Source organism: Ornithodoros turicata, chromosome 6 (assembly GCF_037126465.1).
Source record: "Ornithodoros turicata isolate Travis chromosome 6, ASM3712646v1, whole genome shotgun sequence".
Classification (NCBI taxonomy): Eukaryota; Metazoa; Arthropoda; class Arachnida; order Ixodida; family Argasidae; genus Ornithodoros; species Ornithodoros turicata.
The window spans coordinates 36945432-36961366 of NC_088206.1; the positions used below are offsets into that span (position 1 = coordinate 36945432).

The following is a 15935-nucleotide window of genomic DNA, read 5'->3' on the forward strand; positions in this document are numbered from 1 at the left end:
CTCGTGTGTTCTCTGTCTAACCATGGCGCGTTGCCGTGTAAGCGTCGTGCTTTCTACAAAATAAAGTCATTCTCTCGTTATGTCACCCCGTCATCCAGCCAGCCAGCCTTCACAACGATAGAATGAAAGAGAAACTGAGTTTCAGCTTTCTTCCAGTTCAGTACTTCAAGTTAGTGCAGCGGGAAATTTCCTCACTGATCACCGTCTCTATACGAGACGACACGGGTCGCAAGCTACCGCTATAAAATCGCGGTAGATCGATGCTGACGCTGCACTTTAACCATGTACACTAAAGCGGTACCAATCTACGGATTTGGCGTTCCGACGGTATACAGGTCGCACCTGTACCAAAGGGGAGGCAATTTCTTTTCTCAGCTCGGGCGTTTCGCTATTCCACTCTTTAAACGCATATCGCCCTTCATAAAAAAGACGTCTGTCGCCGCAGCTAAGCGCGTGGCCAAAAATCTGTCGGAGGGAGACTCTTTCCGAAGAGCGCTAAAAAAATCGGCTAAAGATACGGGCCAAGAAATTCTCCGAGATCTCGGACTGGCCGGACAAAGAAAGAGGACAAAATCGGACGTCTTCGACAGCATAGATCACGATAGATCACAATTTAGTTGAGAGATGGACACGATTAACGTTGTACATCCCGACACTCCTCTGTTGGATAAGTCGGAAACACAATTATTTTCCGTGCCGGGAACGCAATGGCATATACTATTGCAATGGCAATGGTATATACGAGGTATTCTACCCGGTCGCTGACATATCCTCCGTCATAGAGTTCCAACTCTCGAATTTGGGGCATCACTATCTGGATGTGAACTCCGCGTATATAGTGACCAGACTTGTACACGTTACTCGAAAAATGTAATCGATTACCGTTACTTTTACTTGCCTCGCATATGTAATTTTTTACCGTTACAAATTACTTGTCGAAAAAAGTAATAAAGTAACGGCAAAAAAGTAACGCGTTACTTTCTTCGTTACTTTTGCGATTTAAAAGAGCGAGAGTGACTGTATACTAATACGCTCAAATTGCGAAGAGTACCAATAACTAAAGGAGTCAATACACATGTCAGGCACTTTACGACAACACTTTATACAACAAAGGACAAATTGCTTAACAATTGATGGTCCTATTCAGCTTCAGCAAAAGCTGTTTCTCAAAGTTGACATCGGCCAGCCTCCCACGCTTTCTTGTCAAAATGTCCGCCGCCACGCTGAATACTCGTTCAACGGCGGCACTTGTTGGAACCGCCGTGTTGTACCTCAGGTAAACTTGTCGGATGGTTGGGTGGTCCGCCAACAGTGAGATCATAGAACCACTAGCAGAAGAAGCGAGGCATCGCGAGACCACAACGCCCTGGTCCTCCTTTTCCAGGGGCAAGGCGAACGTGAAATAGTCGTCCTCCTCTTCCTCCTCAGCCAGACGTGTGGTGCTGCCGTGAGTGCTTGAAGCATCGTGCTGCTTGTGGTCACACGCGTAGTAGCAAGGGCGATTCACCTCTTCAGTCAGAAGTTCCACGAGCTCCCGTCGCCTTGACTCGTCGTCCACCCACCGATCTTTGAACCGTGGGATCACGACAGTTGATAGCAGCAGTTCCCGGTCGTCATACATGTGGTCGAAGCTGCGAGCAGGAATAAACAACATATTAATTTTCATCGCACGAGATAAAAACTTCGAAATTAACTATGGCTGACAGGAGTATATGAAGACTATATAGCGGGTATGCATACAAACTCACCGGGTTTGAATGCCCTCCAGGAGCGCATGAACAAGAGGAGAGCAGAACTTCAGCCCGGACATAGCCAAGTGCTCCAGGCGCTTCTTTAGCACAGTAATCGTTGGCAGCAAATACCCTAGAGAGATATCCTCTCTTTGGAGCACGTCGATGGCGCACGCCACGGGCTTCATGACCTGTCGACAAATGCAGATGCTACAATGCTGACACAGTGACACATGAATGCAAATCATCTGCTACATACAGCACAATACTCCTTTATGAAGTGCAGGTCTCGCGGGCGCTGGAAGGGGGAAACCTGAAGGGTTCTGCAGAGGCCGTCGAGATCCTTCCCTGCGTTGTCCAATTCCAGCAGGCAACGCATGGCGTCGAAGAAGGAATTCCAGCGCGTGCTGACGGGCCTTACCAATGCGCGCCCGCAATATCGCTGAATTGTTTCCGCCGCCACAGCAGATTGGCCTTGTTTGTTCCATATAGCCCGGCAGGTACGAAGTACTGAACCCAGTGGCCTAGAAAACATTTCATGCCGTTCGGCCTTTGACGCATCCACAGTGGCCACTAAGTTCAATGTGTGCGCCGAACACCGCTGGTGAGGTGGAAGGCGCACACGCCCGTGTACGTCGCCATCAGCCATTCCGTCGAACAGTGCAGTGACGTCCACCGCCTCCGCTGCCAAGTCGTCGTCCTCCGCTTTCGGTTCGGCAGCCTCTCCGAGTACCCTGAAGCAGGAAAAAAAAATCCTAATGTAGCAACACACGCCGTCAACACCAGCAAAACTTGTGACAGAACAGAAGTACCTGAAGGCTTTCACAAAATTGCTGCCGTTGTCCGTAACAACTTTGGTAATCTTTCCGTGCAGTGCGAAGCGTTCGAACGTCTCACCAAGAACATCCGCGATCCGATCATACGATATCTTGCCTTGCATTCGCCGGCAGACCAGAACAGCTGACTTCCTCGCAAGGCTTTCGGGGTTCAGCCAAGACACTGTCGCTGCCAGGTAGGCTCTGAAAATATCAATCAAATAAATTAATAAATGACAGCTGACGAGATCTTGGGATGTGCGCGTTCTCCTGGAACCGTATTCTTTCTTTTGAGTGTGAAAAAATGTCAAAGTAAAGCATAATGTAAAGTACGTCGGCAGACAATCGTAAGGCAATAAACAAACTTTTATCTCACCGTCGAAATGTCGTCCAACAGTCAGCGGTGACCGCCACATGGGAGACCTTCTCCAGCGTCGACACTAATCTGTCTTGCATTGTGTCGTAGCTGTCTGAAATGCGCGTGGTGAGCATTCTTCGAGTCACTACGGTAGAATGGGGAGCTAAACTCTTGACTAAATTTACAAAGCTTCGCGCCTCCACCACAGAGTAAGGCTGCATGGTGTCCACGACAAAAGCAACTATCGCGTCGTCGACCGTTTGCTGGGGAACGGCGGCTTGGGCAAAGCTGAGCTTCGGTTGTTTCGCCATCGCCGTCTCGACGTCTTCGGGTTCCTCTGCCACCCTTGATCTCTTCTTCGACAAGCGCTCGAACGTGGCCAGGTGCAGATCATGTTGCGCCTGAAAATATATTTTAAAAAATCGCACTTTGCATTCACTTCCAACATTTCCGTAATGCGAGCTACTAAAGCCTGTACGGACAACGCGATGACACCGCTGAATGGTCCCCACCGAACATCAAATCTCGCATTACTAAGAGCAAATTCCACCAATTCTGAATTTCACTACAAATCAACAGGAAATTGACTTACCTTGATGTGCTTCTTTAGGTTTGAATGTGTTGACCTTGCACAGGACAAAATCTTCTCCTTCGGCTGACATAAGACGCATTTGAAAAGCAAATTATTTTCACCCTTTTCTCCGACTACAGCGAACAACTCCGACAGCTGCGGCCATGGCGATAAGTTGGGAGAACTTGCCATTACTGTACTCAAGAGTAACCAGCCAGCAAGTGACAATCACGCTGTCTCCTCTTCCAACTCCGTGGGCACGTCCATCTTTAAGCGGTTGACCCTCCAAGAACTGACGAATAGCAGCACTGTTGTCTGGCTTAATCCCCTGAGTGTGTCATTGATGGAACCCCCAACCCAATGACTCAATAAGCAAGAGGTCTTGCAGTTGCCCCCGGTGTTCCTAGTGTCTGAGCAACCTACTTTGTTCGTATTCCCAGAAGACGCCGGACTAGAGGCACACAGAACGACACAAGGCTCCTTTGTAAGGAGTACGCACAACCAGCACCACAGAACCACATAGCCTCCTTTGTGCTTTCATCACTGAAACGTCCCAAAGTAATGACCCCAAAAAGAAAAAAGAAATGTTCAACACACTTTCCAGGATGCCTGGTTATTATCTACCAAGTTCTTATGGCCTACTTCGGAGCCGTTCCATAGGGATTTTGGGAATTCTCCAGGAGGCGACATATGTGGCATGCCACTACGTGAGTCACTTATTGGAAAGTCAAACACCTCTCCAGTTTGGATTTTTTGACTAAACCTTCGCGGAAAAAGTAATCGATTACAAGTAAAAAATTACCGAAAATTGTAACGATATTACTTTACAAATTACTTGACCAGAAAAGTAATCGGTTACTTACAAAATTACTCGAAAAAGTAATTTTTTACTTGTAACGGGATTACTTGTAACGCGTTACGTACAAGTCTGATGACGAAAGTCCACATCGTACGTGACGATGGGTCCCTGCCCGAAACCAAGGCTGGCGATAGGACGACGTACGACGAGGTCTACCCTGTCAACACGATCGCCAACTCGCTTTTCAATAACGTAGCCGTTTTCTTGAATCAGACCATGATTACGAATAATAATATGTATAGCTATAGAAGCTATCTGTATATTTTGCTTCACGCAGGCACCAGGAGGAGGAGGAGTGTCGTTGGGAGGAACCCGAGAGGTCTGCCTGCCTGATTAGGCGGCATGTTTCTCGGGAAGGGAAAGGTGGTGGAGAGGAGGAGAGGAAAGGGTGAAGTGGAAGACCGAGCGGAATCCGTTCGGGGGGAGGATAGCTGCGTCCATGGGCCGACTTCAAGGGAACTGTGCCGGCATACGCCTATTACACATCTGAGGGAAACCCAGGAAAAACTCCAGACGGCACAGCCGGCCTGCGGATTCGAACCGCGGACCTCCCAGTCTCCAAGCGCACGCGTTACCGCTGCGCCACCGGAGCTGGTCCGCAGGCACCACGGAGCAAAATACCGTGCATAAAGGGGGTCTGCACACGCAAGAAGAAGCACGTCAATCGGAAAACAACATTCGCACTCGTGGACCGGCCGAACGATACAAGACAGCACACGCATAAAGAGGAAATCATGAGTGCCGCCATGTACATAAAGAAAAATCATAGTGTCTCCCAGCCTATTCCTCGGGCACGAAACCGAATTGCAGCAGCGCAAGGCTCTCTACACACTGGCCGGAAGTGAATCGCGTATTCGTTCACTACCAGTTGGCAACCTGGATGCATGCCTGGAAGATTTATTTCCAGAGAAGATACTGTCTAAGGTGGTGGTTGCATTCGTGGCCAGCCTAGCCTACCAGGGAGCATTCATTCGCGGCCCGTATCGATTTGTGAACTGCGACATTGAATTGGCGACGCTCACTGTGAACGGGACGCAGCGAATCGACATGTTCGACTTCAACAATAACCTGGATCACTGAAGCTACTTCAACCTCCTGGAGCAGCTGTGCGAGAAGCACGTCTCCTACGAATACGATCACTACGTTGGAAACAAGTTCCTACTGTACTACGACCTGGATCCCGATCAATCTTCCGTCCACCTGTCACCAATCAGACGTGGAAACGTTCGTCTGCAACTCAAGTTCCGACGCGGCTTGGCCGAACCCACGACCATATTGATACTGTCCGAGAGTTTGAGAATCATGTCCGTGGATAAGAACAGGAGCGCGTGCTGGATGCTGGAGGAACTGGATTAGCACATGCGATGTTCGAGCAAGACGTCGAGAGACTTTTAAAATACAACGATTGGACTTCGCACTCTTCCGTGGTGTATACGCTCGAGACGATCGTCTGCCCCCGCTGGATAGACCAAGAATAATCGTGGTCGTGGGGAGCATTGGGTTCTCTACACGAAAATGAAGGATAAACCGATCTACTTTGATTCCTTCGGATTGCCGCCCATCGAACCCGAGCTGAAACGTCTCACCGTCGACGAATATAATGATGTCTGTATTCAGAGCCTGTATTCTACAATGTGTGGTGTGTATTGTTGCATCGTGGCGACATTGTTGGCCGAAGGGAAATCACTGAGGAGCATTGTATCCCTGTTTTCCAATAATTTCGCCACCAATGACCTAAAATCAATAAAGGTGCTAGAAAAGTTGTTTGTTGCTTTAAAAAGCATGCCGTCCTTTATTCTCTATAGCTCCCCACTAACTATACTTGCTTAGTCGATGAATACGCGTTATAATCCTTCTATATCAGAGGTGGGGGGTTTGGCCTCACTAGCCTCGCCCTCACCTCGATTTTCTGGGAGAAAAATTTTCCTCACCTCACCTCAAATATTTTTTTACAATTTTTCCTCACCTCACCTCAAAAATGTTTTTCAGATTTTTCCTCACCTCACCTAAAAAAATTTTTGAAAATTTTTCCTCACCTCAATTTCTTCTTGAAAAATTTTCCTCACCTCACCTCAAAGGAATTTTTTAGACTTTTCCTCACCTCACCTCAAAATTTTTTTCCGAAATTTTCCGCACCTCACCTCATTTTTTTAAAGCTAATTGTGTATTCGATGTGAAGATTGTGTATTCAATGCGCGTTGGCTTTGAGTAACTGCCAATGTAAATGCATATACCTCAAGGGTGAGTGCTACAGGGTGCGGCACGAAACGTGTCATTTGACCATTATAAGGAAACGGCTTAACGGAAAAATATGGGGTAAACAACTTTCTTTTGGACATTTAGTTTGTCACCAAATACAAATAGTTTCATCAATTTGCCATTGAAATACATTTTCGAAATTGAACCCATGAAATTGCTTAGTCAATGTAACGTTCTTCTTTTCTCTTCTTTTTTTCTTTCTTGCTGGAGGATTTGGCCTAGTCAATCACAGAAAACGCTTCGTGGAACGATTGTTATACCCGTAAAAGTTGCGCGGAAATTGAGGTTCAGTTGCGGGTATGGCGCGCAAAGTCGGGCGTCAGATCAGCGGCGAGAGAGGAGGGCAGTCCCCGCCCAGATGAGAGACAGAAGCTGCGGAAAGAAGGAAAGACATCTCGTGTACGCGCGGGAAAAATTTTCATAAAGTGCGCGTTCATACATTTTCCTCGCCGCACCTCAAAAAATTTTCCCATAGTTTTCCTCACCTCAAAATTTAAAAATTTTCCTCACCTCACCTCAAACATCACCAGAAAAATTGGCCCTCACCTCACCTCAAATATCGTGAGGTGAGGGCGAGGAAACCCTCACCCTCCCACGCCCTCGTGAGGGTGCCCACCTCTGTTCTATATAGCTCCCTATCATATCATTCTATCAATATATCATACCAGCCTATCTATATGCCTTCCTAATCCGTCACAACAACACAACATTTCTCTCTTAAAATCAGAAATACATGTATTTTTATTTTATTGATGATTACATATGGGACGCGGACTTTCGCTGGTCTCGGTGGGATGAGTCACTTTTTCTTCGCGTGAGTAAAGATGATGTCGGGCGATGAGATTCTTTTACCATCCCTGGTTCTCTCCTTCTTCTCTAGTTTCAGATCTGGTAATTCATACATTTCTTGCAAAATGTATCTATCTACGTCCCGCGGTACAGGTTCCGTGGACTGACTTCCACCGCTTACTCAGTTCACTGGAATCCCCAGCTCTTGTACTGGGTGACTTCAATGCTCATCATACGGCCTGGGGAAGCCGTAGAATGGACGGACGGGGAAGGAGATTGTTAGAAGTAATGGGACTGCTCACATGTTCCTCCTAAACAACAGACAGCCAACTTATATGCGATCACCAACGTCACTCGATGTCCTGGATCTTTCCTGGTGCTCAGCAGACATATTCGCTACATGTCGTGCGCTACCGATGTCGACACCCGAGGTAGTGACCACTTTCCCATCTATATTTCGCACGAAAGGCTGCCTCTGTCACCCACTACTGGACTGATCCCTTTCACGAATTGGGCACTCTTTCGTGCTGGCCTCCGAACATCTGTGCACACCGGCATGTCCTCAGAGGCCCTCTCGCAAGGCATTCGTTCCGCCATGCAGGACGCGGTAGTCATGTCTAAACGGGTCACAGGTCACGTCGGTCATTCTCCCGCAATTAACCACCTCAGAGCATTACGTCGCCGAGCCGAGAGAACGGCTCGCCGAACTGGGCAACTTTCTGACATTGTGGCGGATGAAAGCTAAAGTAACACAAGAACTTAAGAAAGAGGACCGGAAGCGTTGGCGTAAGTTTTGTCACCACCTTTCACCATTTGACCCCGCCACAAAGATCTGGAGGACAATTGGAGCTCTGAAGGATGCGTCCGTCATCCTAACGACACCAGCGGCTGCCTCAACGTCTGCAGTACACCACAGTTTCGTCCAGAGCCTGCAGACAGGAATCCACCAAGACTGGCCCCGTCCACCGGCGTTATGAACCACGACTTTACTCTAATTAAGCTGCAGACTGCGTTGAAACTTGTGAATGTGCGATCGTCCCCAGCACCAGATAAAATCACTTACGCCGCGCTGCGAAACCTTGACGAGCCGTCACTCCTAGCTCTCCTTCAGGTTTATAACACGTCTTGGCGACAGGAATCCGTACCATCTACTTGGAAGGAGGCTTTAGTTGTTCCAATCCTGAAACCAGGCAAACCCCCAAAAGCCCTATCCTCCTTTCGCCCCGTGTGGGAAAACAGATGGAGATAATGGTTTTGCACCGCCTCGACTGGCGGCTCGAAAAACAAGGTGCCTTCCCTTAGGAAATGGCTGGATTTCGCCGCCACCGAAGCTCTATGGATCCAGTTGTCGATCTGGTCTCTACACTCCAACATGCTCGTGCTCATCGGCGGATGGTTGTATCGGTCTTCCTGGACATTAAGCGCGCCTACGATACCGTCTCGCACATCTGTGTCCTCCACGGGTTGCGGTCTTTTGGAGTATCTGGTCGACTTTTCGGCTGGCTTCACGATTTCCTTACGGACCGAACTGTCGCTGTCTGCACATCCCACGGCCAAAGACCCAAGCACCCTGTTCATCAAGGCGTTTTTTAATGTGGTCAGGGCAGGACTAAAATCGATAGTGTCACGCAAGGTCGCATTCTCCGTGTATGCCGATGACGTTGCCCTTTGGACAGTAGGCAAGTCTCGACCAGCCATTCAGCGCCGTTTACAACAAGCCTTAAACAACGTTCATCTCTACCTTACGCGACTTGGAATGGACCTTTCGCCCGAAAAGTGCGTCGAGCTCCCTTTCACCCACAAGGCTATGAGTAATTTCCCTCTTTGGGTTGGTGCATGGAAGCTCGAGCCTGTGCGTTCCCATCACTTCCTTGGTGTGGTCCTGGACTCCCACCTGCGCTGGGCTCGCCACATTAAGGGCAACCTCCATGGAGCGAATTTTTTACAACGAAGTTCGCGCGGCAGACTGCCACGCGCGTTCCACCGCCAGTTGTTCGCCGGCACCAGCTCCATGGGACGAAAAACCAGCGGACGGCGCTGGGAGGTCATGCTGTGATGTCACTGTTGCCAGAGTATAAGGTGAAATCTTAGTGAAATCAGTTGCTCGAAAAAATGCATTTAATGTCACAAATTTTGTAACTAAATCCAACAACTGTCTGAAAAGATGCGCCCAGTAACGTACCGAAAGGCATATTCATTACTGCGAAAGGAAAACATGTTTCTTGGCAGAGAATGCCTCACGTTCTAGCGATGCAGTTGGCGAAACAGCGAGCAGATGACAGCATCCAGTTGCAAGAAGAGGACGATGACGATGATTCACGAGAGGCTGGATCGCGCATGGGAGAGGGGCTCGTGGGGGAGAGGCGTGCTTTCGGGCCGCCATGTTGGGAGGCCCTAAAGCGCAGTGTGTGCCCATAGAAAACAATGGGAGGCAACGGAGATTGTGAGTATTTATTGCGCTGCAGGCGTTGATCGTTGTTTGTCATCACACAATTTTGTAAGGTGCCAGTATACTGATATATCCCAACAGTGTTTCACAGGTGTCCTGCCGTTCGATTCTTAATTACGTTATGTTTTGCATTCCGAAACTAGACAGTCACTGCAGTGCGGCGCTGGGGATTGTATTACAGCACGTTTCCCAGCCAATATTTCAATAAGAAACTATGTGAGGTTAACAACAACCATGTATGTAATATCCCGTGCTGCGTTCTGGATAAAAATTGTTCCATAAAGAACGGTCCGGGAAAAGATATATACTCGCATGGCAGAAAGAGATCGTTCTGTAGAATCACAGCCGTTGTTTTAGCCGTGTATGGGTTTGGTATGATTTATATCAAGCATCGCCGCAGAAAGAGTCTTTTAGTGAACGACAGCGGTGCTTTGCCTCGCAAATATGGACACACTGAAGCAGCCGAAATAATTACTTCACGCAATTAGATCGCGCTCGTTAGGACAGTTAATCAGGTAGTGATGTAAGCTTATTCAATTAAGTTACTTAGAAAGTGGTAACACTTCCTTGAGACACAGGACTTATCTCTTTTCAAGTACAGCCCTTCTATGTTTGTTTGTTTCTTCCTTCATTTGTTCTGATTATTTGCAGGCGCGGTTGTGCCAAACTGAATGTCCTTCTGAGTACTCACATGCTTTTGCTGAATACAACTGCAGCGTGAGCAAAGCTGCTTAGGGACGGGGGCCTGCTATCCAGTGCTGACTTTGTCATGCTTCTTATGTGGAGCACGTTCCAAAAAAATGCAGCTGCACATCTGAAACTCCAATCATCCATCGTCATCTAAAAGGGAGTGTCGTAGCACCGTTGTGAGACCAGACACACTTTCTGAAGATCTTCTATGGCACCTTCCGCAGTTTGCACAATTTTGTCAAGCATCGAAGTCTTTCATAGGAACCACTTTGCATCAACTGTGACTCCCATCTTACATTTTGATGTGCAAGGGCCCTCTTGCAGTGGTCTGCAAATTGCAACAGGACGATTTGGAGCTTGAAACAGTTGTGATTTTGCCATTTTGGCCCTCGTGTACCCCGTCTGTGAAACGTAAACAAAAAAAGTCTAACACGATATGCTTTTGTAAAGAAGATCACTGATGGTGAGTAAAGAGAATATAAAAGTTCAAGTTTATTCAACATTTTATATCATTCATTATATTATTCAACATTATCGAGTTTATTCAAGTTCAACATTTATTTCTTGCACTTATGCGTTTCAGGATACAATGAACGTGCAGGGAGGTCGCAAAAGACTACATTTATTGTTTTGTGACCTTGCTACAATGACAATATATATTTTAGGAATGACAATGGACAGGTACACTCTCTAAATTTGTAGCACTCAATTTTAGGTTGGAATGAGCAATGAATAGCAACTTCCCTCCTGATATTTTGTCATATATGCTGAATTTTAAATTTAATGTGATCAAATATGTGATAATATAATAATATATATAGGAATAATATATATAGGAATAATATATATAAGAATATAATATGTGATAAATGAATGTGATCAACAGTAGATGTAAACAACACCAGTAGCCAGAGAAGTGCATTCTCAAGAAATAATTTTCTTCTTATAGCATATATGTGCACGCCTATTAACTGAAACAATTATCACGGTTCTCACGGTTTTAATTTCTGAAAGTGTACTGTAGAGACGGCTTAGATCTACAACAGTTAATACAAGGTATTATATACTGTGAATACATGTGACACGTACTTTCTGGAGGTGCTGTGGTAATCAAAGTTTGTGGGCATTACGCAGGTTCTGCACCCATTTCTTGAGTATGTCGAGGCAGCTGTGAAGTAACCTGTATTGATTATGATTATTCCAATTTTTATGGTGCATCGACAACAAAGGTCATAATACATCAGAACATTGGTTTGGATGCAGCTTGTTAAAATGTGTTGTTTTATGTTGTTTAACAATATGTTGTTTAACAAATGCATTGGACAAATGTTAAAACATCAGTTTAAAACAGGGTTTACAATCCCTATATCTTCTAAAAATTGAAAAGGTTAAAAACTATTCTAAAAAGAATATGGGTAACTCTTCTAAACAGGAATATAATTGGCTAGTTCCATCTCAAATCGAACAATCCGGTACACTTGATGTCTCGAATGAACGGGAAAAAAAATATATGTTGAAGCCATCGGTGAGTTAGGAGAAATAAACGCTTTCCGAATTATCTGCGCTGCGCGGTTCGGGAAGTAGGAGAGGAGGAAAAAACTGCCTCTCGTAAGACGATGTCGTCGCGCGCGGGTTTGAGCGTTCGCTACAAGGCTATTTCTTGTCACATTATAGAAATTTCTTGATCTGGCTTTAGACCACTTAGGGCACAATAGGATCCTGCGTTAGCAGTGCTGTACCGGTTTTTGTTTGTCTGCAAAAAAATATCAAAGTTGACTCAAAGTGCCGAAAAACACCATATTCACTGCAGCTTTGCGGACGATGTACAAAACGGGTAAGACTGAGCTTTATGCCGTTTAATTAGTCATTCATAGGGCTATCGAATTATGTATAATTTGTTGCTCTACTCTGTAAGGAACATAAGCGATACCTCTTTTAGTAGCACCATACCACCGAAAAATGACGAATTTCGGAAGCCTTTATCTAAAAAACCCCACCAAAAACTTACCTCGAAAACTTTATATGTTGTAGGTAGTTCCTTAGACCATGCACAGAAGCAAAATCAAAATTCGGACTTGATCGGTAGGCGCACTGTGAATTTTTTGCCAGCCCTATACGCGGAACGCATTCAAGCGGAGGCACCGTGTCCCGCGTGTTGCAAAATCGAATTTTCCAGGGACTTTCAACTTCTGTCTTCATATAAAAAGTAATTGCTGTCATTCGAAACCATTCTGAGGTTTCAAAGTTTCCTTTTCAAGGTTCTGAGCGTTTGCGTTCATAACAATGTTGTAATCTCTGAATCTAGATTGTGGAGCAACCAGATGTGCTCGCATTTTTTGCGGGATGTCACACATGTATTGCAAGTACTGGGAGCAAGGGAAGAACATAATGATTTTACATCTTTGTAAGAGGCATATCTGTTCAAGGTTATTCTAAACAAGCATGTTTACTGTACGCATTATGGCAGGAGGGACGCAGTGACTTCCAGTATTCTTTGAAACATTTCCTTTCCTACGGCCTCATGACCTCGGAGGGGGGAAACTGCACTGAGGAAAATGTTGTAGTGTCATACACACACACTCAAGGCTAATTCATGGTGCCTTTTGTTAACCTTGCCGAAACAGCCCGACCGGCGCCGCTGTCCAGTATGTCATTCGGTTCAATATACTGCGACCATGGGAAGGTCCTGATCGCATTTACTCCCTGAAGACACCTTGCGCAAAGTTTCGCCTACACACTGAAGACGCTTCACTCACTTCTCGACTACAGAAGTGCATGGAGTGCCCTTATACAGAGTGTGCAACGACATCTGCATTACTGTAGTGTGTCGTCCTGGTATCACACCTACCTCAATGACCTCTTCGTTGTACAGTGCTGATCGTGTGGATTTCGCCAACTACCGCCTCATACACAAGAAAAAAGTGCTATAGACAAAGGATTTTCGCTTTCCTTCGGAGATCGGCGTAGCTGCCATAAAGACTGTGGTTCCAGCTGATCAAGCCGAAGGCGTAACAGAAGTGGGTCAGCTATGCAGAAGCTGCTTCAAGTACTTCACAGCAAAGGTGGCTGAATCATAACATGCAGCAATGTTGCCCACATTTGAAAGAAAATCTAACAAGAACCTGCCATCAAAAGTAACATTAAGGAAAGTGGCTTCCACAACGGCCTAAAGCAGTTCATGACACGAGCATCCACCCAGAATGCTCTGCATAACTTACGTTACCTTCTCACCTTCGTCACCTTGTCTTCTTCGCTGTCAAGTTCTTGTTATTCTGTGTACTGTAAATATGCTTCGATATGATCACCGTGGACAAACATACCTCTTATAAAGACGCAAAAGCATTCTAAAGCATTCTGTTCTTGACGGGCTCCCAGCACCTGCAATGCATGTGTGTCATCCCGCAAAGAATGTGAGCACATGTGGTTGCTCCACAATCTACATTCAGCGATTACAACACTATTATGAACGCAAGCACTCAGAACGTTTTCAAATGACAGCAATTACTTTTTATGTGAAGACAGAAGTTGAAAGTCCCTTTGGAAAATTCGATTTTGCAACACGCGGGACACGGTGCCAAGGTTTGAATGCGCTCTGCGTATAGGGCTGGCAAAAAATTCACAGTGCGCCTACCGATAAAGTCCGAATTTTGATTTTGCTTCTGTGCATGGTCTAAGGAACTACCTACAACATATAAAGATTTCGAGGTAAGTTTTTGGTGGGGTTTTTTAGATAAAGGCTTCCGAAATTCGTCATTTTTCGGTGGTATGGTGCTACTAAAAGAGGTATCGCTTACGTTCCTTACAGAGTAGAGCAACAAATTATACATAATTCGATAGCCCTATGAATGACAAATTAAACGGCATAAAGCTCAGTCTTATCCGTTTTGTACATCGTCCGCAAAGCTGCAGTGAATATGGTGTTTTTCGGCACTTTGAGTCAACTTTGATATTTTTTTGCAGACAAACAAAAACCGGTACAGCACTGCCAACGCAGGATCCTATTGTGCCCTAAGTGGTCTAAAGCCAGATCAAGAAATTTCTATAATGCGATAAGAAATAGCCTTGTAGCGAACGCTCAAACCCGCGCGCGACGACATCGTCTTATGAGAGGCAGTTTTTTCCTCCTCTCCTACTTCCCGAACCGCGCAGCGCAGAGAATTCAGAAAGCGTTTATTTCTCCTAACTCACCGATGGTTCAACATATATTTTTTTCCCGTTCATTCGAGACATCAAATGTACCGGATTGTTCGATTTGAGATGGAACTAGCCAATTATTATATTGCTGGGTGAAGGAGCCTAAGGTGTATAAGGTGTGTTTCTGACATGAACATGTAAGAAAATGTGCAAAATTGAGAGAGACTAACCACAGTGCGTACACTGAAGTGGTTCCTTCCTAGTAGAATCCCGTGGATAGAAACATAATACTTACCTGTACACTCAGTCACATCACACTTCATAGACGATCCTCTGGGTAGCCCCATGAGGAAATCTGTTTTGAGAGACCACTTTTGCCTTAAAAACTGCTACAAATAGCACGACACGCTACAAATTATTATTATCGCAACAAGCTGACGACATAGCTCAAACACAAAGGCGGTATTCAAGTCGCGCCACACCACCGTTACGTAGGATTCTTTGTCACAAATCAAACCAAGGCACAAAACAATACCAATACATGAAAAAGGGTGACAATCTTGGTCTCATTGTGACGTAATACCGAACGTGTGCGCGAAGGTAATTCAAAGAAATGAATGTGCACTTGCTTCCGTAGAGAGCACCGTGTGCCATGCTAGCAATGCATGCAGAAAAGCGCTCCAGTGTTCGCACATATATTGATGACAACACTACCAGTTTAGTGTAACACGTTCTCTCAAGCATATTATGCACTCAACATGTATTTGCCGCCGGGTAAAATGCAAGTGTGTTCGATTGAACCTCGGAAGAGCGATCAAACAACCTGCATCCAGTGCTCGTTTTGGGCAAAAAAACACTTCATAATTGTCAACTAAATATACAGAATGGACGCCTATTTATTCCTTGATAAAGAATGACTCAGCTGTATAAATTTAGGCCCTGTATCCTTGCCAGTACGGTTGGTACGACCGTAATTACAAGAAGTTGCCATGATCGGTGCGGCGACTGTTGTGGGTACAGTAAGATGGCGGCCGGTTTCTTCACGCTCGCGCTCCATATCCGCGATCCAGCCTTTTACCCTGTATTCACACGAGTCAGTTTTCTGCCGGCAGCAAGTCGGGAAGGAGTGAGAGGATATCCGAGATAAACGAGGTCACTACGCGTCTGAAGACGCCCGCTCGTTATCTAGCATTCACACGAGTCATTTTCCCGGCGGCTGTCAGTTTTCCGATCCCTTCTGTATTCGCGCTTGAATTTCGTGTCTAGCGTAGGATGGACCAA

The 15935-nt window shown here is 46.0% G+C and overlaps 1 protein-coding gene across 1 annotated transcript; it reads right to left on the reverse strand.

The window, feature by feature from the left end:
- Positions 1-1123: 1123 nt before the first annotated feature.
- On the reverse strand, positions 1124-4395 carry LOC135398495 (uncharacterized). Its single transcript, XM_064629895.1, has 6 exons — positions 3496-4395; positions 2922-3304; positions 2543-2749; positions 1990-2464; positions 1749-1921; positions 1124-1631 (listed from the first exon to the last, which is right to left on the reverse strand). The coding sequence occupies exons 1-6, from the start codon at positions 3664-3666 to the stop codon at positions 1124-1126; spliced, it is 1917 nt and encodes a 638-aa protein (XP_064485965.1). The 5' UTR covers positions 3667-4395.
- Positions 4396-15935: the final 11540 nt, after the last annotated feature.

Excerpts from the sequence above, each read along its gene's own strand:
- LOC135398495 (XM_064629895.1), bottom strand. The coding sequence starts at position 3,666 with ATGGCAAGTTCTCCCAACTTATCGCCATGGCCGCAGCTGTCGGAGTTG. Across the intron at positions 3,305-3,495 it reads ACCTAAAGAAGCACATCAAG|GCGCAACATGATCTGCACCT; the intron begins GTAAGTCAATTT and ends ATATATTTTCAG. Across the intron at positions 1,632-1,748 it reads CTGGAGGGCATTCAAACCCG|CTTCGACCACATGTATGACG; the intron begins GTGAGTTTGTAT and ends TCCTGCTCGCAG.